The 6,000-nt window shown below is 48.2% G+C and overlaps 1 protein-coding gene across 2 annotated transcripts in view; it reads left to right on the top strand.

The window, feature by feature from the left end:
* Window positions 1–6,000, top strand: part of KCNN3 (potassium intermediate/small conductance calcium-activated channel, subfamily N, member 3) — a 151,801-nt gene that overhangs the window by 124,245 nt on the left and 21,556 nt on the right. The window contains exon 4 of one of the 2 annotated variants that reach the window (XM_008592586.1): window positions 1,791–1,835. The exons of the other annotated variant lie outside the window; for it this stretch is intronic. Within the exon in view, the coding sequence (XP_008590808.1) occupies window positions 1,791–1,835 (45 nt within the window). The remainder of the gene's footprint in view (window positions 1–1,790; window positions 1,836–6,000) is intronic. 2 annotated transcript variants of the gene reach the window in all.

Here is a 6,000-nt window from a genome sequence, read left to right as displayed (position 1 = left end):
AGGTTTTGTCAAGATTTCCAACCTGCAAATTACAGTAAACAATTAAGATACTATTTTCAAGTCCTCATTAAATGCTCCTCAGACACTATGTGGGCTCTTCTTTTTTTTTTTTTTTTGTCTTTTTTGTCTTTTTGTTCCGTGTCCGGCAACGGATCGCAACCCTCAGTGTTGCCCCCGCACCGGACCAGGGACCGGCAACGGGACCGCAAACCTCGGTGTTGCTCCCACGCCTCGCTCAGCCAGCGAGCGGGAGCCGGTCTGTATGTGGGATCCGAACCCTCGGGCGGCAGCGCCGCCGCGCCTCCTAAGCGGCGCACTATCCAGTGCGCCACTGGGCCGGCCCACACATCAGGTTTTCTATCAATTTTGTCTTCTGGGAAATGTGTCCCAGAGCCTTCTGACCTGCTCCTTCCTGGACTGATTGCCCTCCGCGCCCGGTGCGTGGCTATCCTCCCAGAGTCTCCCTGCACCAGCGCCCTGAGCCTTCTCTCTCCTCCATCGATCTCATGGCCTCGATCCCTTGCCTTCCCCCTTCTGGGTTTACTCCTTTGTTTTGGTGAACCACACTCTCCTGTGGCTTCCTGAGAAAGGGTGCATGGGAGGCAAACATCTGAGAACCTTGCACATCTGAAAATGTCCTCATTCTACCCTCAGACTAATACTTTGACTGGTTCAGAAATCCAGTCTCTCTGGTTTGGAATTCTGATTTGGAAATAATTTTCCTCCAGAATGTTGAAGGCTTTATTCCATGGCCTTCTAGCTTCTGCGATTGCTGTGAAATAGTCCAAAGTCATTCTAATTTATGATTCTTTGTGTTTGACGTCCCCACCCCCTACCCTGGAAGCTCTATAGGATTTCCTCCTTTCCTCCTGGTGTTCTGAAAGTTGACAGTCATGCGCCATGTGAGTCTATTTTCATCCACTGTGCTGGGGACAGTGGGCCTTTGATTTAGAAACTCATGCTATTCAGTTCTGGGAAATTTTTCGAATGATTTCTTTAATAATTACTTCTCTCCTTTCTCTTTCCCCTCCTTCTTTTCCTCTTTTTTCCCCCAGTTTTTTTCTTTCTAGAACTACTACTATTTGAATTGGCAGACTGATTCACTCATTTTCTCATATTTTCTCTTCACTTTCATTCTCTATGTCTTTTTCTGACTTTGGGGAGACTTCCTCAATTTATCTTCCAGCCCTCCTAGGGAGGCTTCCTTTGTATAGCATTCCATTTTTGTCTCATGGGTCCAATATCTTATTTAATGTCCCTCAACATTAGTTATAGGATTTTTTTTTTCAAGAGTTCTTTTCTGTGAACGGTCTGTATTTGATCCAGAGTCTTTTTCTTTATTTAATTGACTTATTTGGTATGTGTCTTTAATGTTAGAGACTTTCCTCAGATATCTGGGGATTCCTCGTTACCTGCTTATTTTTAAAAGTAGGGAACTAAAAACTTTCAGTTGTAAGGGACTCAAGGAAGCAAAAGTAGACATGTGTTTAATCTACAATCTTTGCCCAGTCAGTCTTTTGTATCCCTCATTTATTTCACAATATTAAGAAGTGGGGGAAAAAAACTACACAGTTCACACCCTGAAGGACAAATTAATAACTATAATAACTACCTTTGAGCTCAAAGAGAAACTACATCTTTTCCTTCTCAGCCCTTAAAGAAAAACATGAAAAAAGTCTCTATTGCAAAAAATAGCACGAGATTAGTACGTGAATTTGTGACATGTGTAAACCACTCTAAAATTGTGAATAGGTCTAGAAACGTTTTCTCCCTCCTCTCTACTCCCACAGTCCTGAGTCACCAGCCCGGCTTTCTCGCTCATCACTTCCTGCTTGGTGAGTTGCATGCATGTCTTATCTCCATGACGATGCTCCAGGCGCTGCAGAGCAGGGTGCATGTCCGGTTCATCTCAGCATCTTCTAGAGCCCCCGCCAGAGGAGAGATCACAGAAGTTTGATAAACAAAGAATGAATGATATTCTCAAGATCTGCTTCTCCTCTCCTCAGCACACACAGTTAGCACCAATGGGATTTTATATGGTGAATAAAAAAGAAACCCACGAGAACATAAAGGGAATTTACAAAAAAAATTTTTAAAAGGCAGTAAACAGACATCAATGTAAAAAACACATTATCTGATGCTTTATACATAATTCCACTTTGATCTCTAATCTCTTTACCTCTGAGTCCACCCCCATATGAGCAGGATGGTCCATGATCCTGATGGCAGCCGAGCAGCCAGAGAATACTAGTTTAAGCCTCAAGGTTTGTAAGGAAAGGAGGACTGTGGAGAGACCCATGTGCACAGCAAAACCAGTGATGTACACAGTATATGGGCTACAATTTAAATCCTAACCTCATGGTTTGGCATTCCAGGCCCTCCATTGCTTCTCCTTGGGCACCTGCAAACCTTCTAGCAGTTCTCTGCCTGGGGCCTGACTTCTTTAATCAGTTGCATATAGCTGCTAGAATAATCATTCTCAGATGCCAAATATCTCATATCCCTTTTTATCCTAGAGCTTACAGTAGATTTCTTTTGTCCCTGCATCAAATAGTTCTCCAGCCTCAACTTCAAGGCATCTTCATGAACACATCACTCCCCTGTTGAAACCCTCTCCCTACTGCACTTGTAAATCCACGTTCCTGTGTTTGTCCGCATATTGTTTCCCAGACTGACAACTCCTGCCCACTCTCAACAACAATGATAATTGCTGACATTTAGTGAGCGCTTACTCTGGGCCAAGCACTGTGCTACTGTTACTTGTGGGTTTTACTTGAACTTCTCATCAGCAGGTAAGGAAACTGAGTCACAGAGAGGTTAAGTCACTTGCCCACAGCAATGGAGCTACTCACAGTGGAGCTGGGCTCGAACCCAGGCAAGCGCGCCCAAGCCCACTGGCTCGCCTCCTCACTGCTAAACCTCCCCTCCTCATCGTCCTCAGACCTCACCCAAGCGTTTTTCCTCCAGGACATGTTTTTTTGATAAACTGATGACCCCGGCTCTGACTCTACTACAGTCGCTTGTGTGTTGCTGGCTTATGGTGTGGCACTGCCTTTAAGTCTTCTCCCTTCTGTGCCCCTCCTCGCCTCCATCAGTCTCGCTTTTTCACAGACTCTGAAGTCTTATATTCCACCACCACCTCAGTGCAGCCTGAAGGCCAAGGTTGCCACGTTCCTCCCAGCCAGAGAGCAGCATGTGGGAGTGGAGGGGAGCACATCGGCCTCAGGGCTTGGCAGGGCAGACTTTGCAGGACGGGGAGTGCAGCTGTGGCAGGGGCAGGGGCAGACTCAATCTGGGGGTCAGAGCTGGGCACCACCAGCCTCTGCTCCTCAAAGATAGTCAGAGGAGCAAACACAGACCCAGCCCTGGGGAAGGGAGGCCCGCTGGAAGCAGCCAGCTGGGGGCCCTCAGGGCAGCAGCAGAGCATTGCTGGGGAGTAAGTGAGGCAGGTTAGGAAGGGTAGCTGAGCCCACCCTCCCAGTAGAGCTGTGAGAGGGTATGTCTATTCATGTGCCCCAGAAGTACCAGGCACCCCTGCCCATGTGCAGACAGCTACGAAAGGCTAATGCCACCCCCCCGATTGCTGGTTGAGGACTCAAGCTGGGGCTGGACAGCCCACCGTTGACATGCTTGCTGGGACCTGCTAGGACCAGGCTCAGGTGGGTGATAAAAGATGCCACCTACCATCTCTCTCCTAGCTTTGCACACCTGCTTCTCACCCAGCCACCCCGCCCCTGTGTTCCAGCATTTCAAATATCCTGCTCACCATCTGTGGACCATTTTTCCCAGCAAGCCATGTTAGCGTATTGTTCCTCTGCTCAGGAACCTAGAATTGCTTCCAAGGCTTCTAGGACCAAAACCAAACTTCTTATCCTGGAATTCCAGGCCCTCCAAAATCAGACCCCTGGTCTCCGAAGCCACCTCATCGCCTACTACTGGAGTCCAGGTGCCCTCCTCTCACTAAAACTTCCTCATCATTTCCCAAGACACAGCCAGTCACTTCTGCCTCTCCATGCTGAGTGGAGCAGCAAAAGGCATGTGGGCTTTGCTTAAGTTACTTCCTGTGTGTCCTTGGGCAAGTCACTCAACATCTCTGTGCTTCCAGTTGCTCTCTTATAAAATAAAGGATGTCATGAGAATTTGAGTGTTTGTATACAAAGTGCCAATCACACAGTAGGTGCTCAATAAATGGTACCCATCATACTGTGTTCTTGGTGTTCCCCGATTAGATGCTCCCCCTCCTTTCTAACTACCAGAGCTTCTGTCTTCTTCCAAGCTCATTTCCAGCTGCACCTGTACCTGCAGCCTTCCCTGCACACCTCACCTAGGGGGTTATGGGGAGGAAAAGCAGCTTTTGCTGATCACTCGCTGGGCACCAGAGCCTGTGGGGGTATGGGGGACACTGGTGATAGTAGCCTGAGGGCCTCCTTGCGTCAGACCTTTCCCAAGCACCTCATGTGCATTAATTCATTCATGTAAGCCTCGCTGGTAACTAAATTCTGTGGATTAAGGTTCCTAAATGGCTTTCTGCTCTATGCAACCAAATTGGTTTGGTCTCCCTGGCCCATCTCAACTTCCCCATCTGGTGGCCTCCAAGTGGCTGACCAGGAGGGAGGTTTTACCAAAGAGTGATGTTCCTACAGGATTAAATGCAGAGTCCATTCTGTCGTTCAAGCTGATCCTGTTAGAAAACATTGTGAAAAAGCATCCCCTTCACCAGGGGTGAATCCAGGCTACCTGCTGCACTTTGTGTCCAGCCCTGGGCTTTCGTGAGGGTCTTTCCCATGGGCCTGCCTGGAAAACTCAAGGACAGCTCCTTTGTGGTGCTGTCTCAGTCTGTGCTGCTATAACAGAATAGCACAGACTGGGTAATTCATAAGAAATTTATTTCCTCACAGTGCTGGAGGCTGGGAAGTCTAAGATTAGGGCACCAGCAGGATTGGTGTCTGGTGAGGTCTGCTCTCTGCTTCCAAGATGGCACCTTGTTGCTGCATCCTGCAAAAGGGAGGAATGCTGTGTCCTCACATGGCAAGGAAGGGCAAGAGAGCCAACACTGCCTTTTATAAGGGCCTTAATCCATTCATAAGGGGAGGATCCCTTCTGGCCTAATCACCTCTTAAAGGCCCCGCCTCTTAATACCATGCCATTGGCCATTAATGTTCAACACCTGAATTTTGGAATGGACTCGTTCAAACCACAGCAGGCACCTTCTCTAACTAACCCTCCTGTGTCTTGGTCAAGGTCATTACCCTCTCCTCTCCCCAAGGCACCTCGTCCACCCACCTATTGCACCCTCTGCAAATAACTGCATCCTCAGCGAGCCCCTCTCCCAGGCTGAGAACCCCTGAGGGCAGAGCTGTATCATGCTCATTTTTGTATTTCAGTTCTTGGCACAGAGGCTGGCATGCAGTGGGTCTTAGTGTTTGGGGATAAAGGGAGGGAGGAAAGGCATGGGGTGAAATGGGCGGGCATCTGGCAGAGGGAATGGTGGTGATGTCTTTCCAGCTGGTTCCTCCCAGGGTGGGGCACCCACAAGCCCCTGCCCAGCTCAGAAGGGGAGGCCATGCCTCAGTGGACACCCCAGGGCCTCCCCTAGAGACAGCTCCAAGAGAGCCCTGGCTGCTGTAGTCTCCCTCCAGACACCCAGGAGATGCCAATCTTGGGGATCAACTTTCTTGGAAGAAATCACTAAATGTGTTTGGTGATTTTTTTTGACATTTTTCACATTCAGAAGCTTGTGATTTCAGATTAATCACATCCACATACATTTAGACTGTTGTCTTGGAAGGGAAATTTTAAATTTTATTACTGCATGATTTCATCCAAAGCTATACTACCAACACTAAAAAGTGTCTACAATATGGTGCAAACCATGACAAAGCATTTTACCTCTGGGACCAAGCTCGTGGGGGCTGGGGTGGCAGGGAGCTGCAGACAGGACCTGGGTGGCCTTCAGTGTGTGTGCCACCATCACTACTGTCTCCTCCTTGGTAAAATATC

The sequence above is a fragment of the Galeopterus variegatus genome, unplaced genomic scaffold (assembly GCF_000696425.1).
Source record: "Galeopterus variegatus unplaced genomic scaffold, G_variegatus-3.0.2 Scaffold154, whole genome shotgun sequence".
NCBI classification, from domain to species: domain Eukaryota; kingdom Metazoa; phylum Chordata; class Mammalia; order Dermoptera; family Cynocephalidae; genus Galeopterus; species Galeopterus variegatus.
This window is presented reverse-complemented; position numbering and strand designations above follow the sequence as displayed.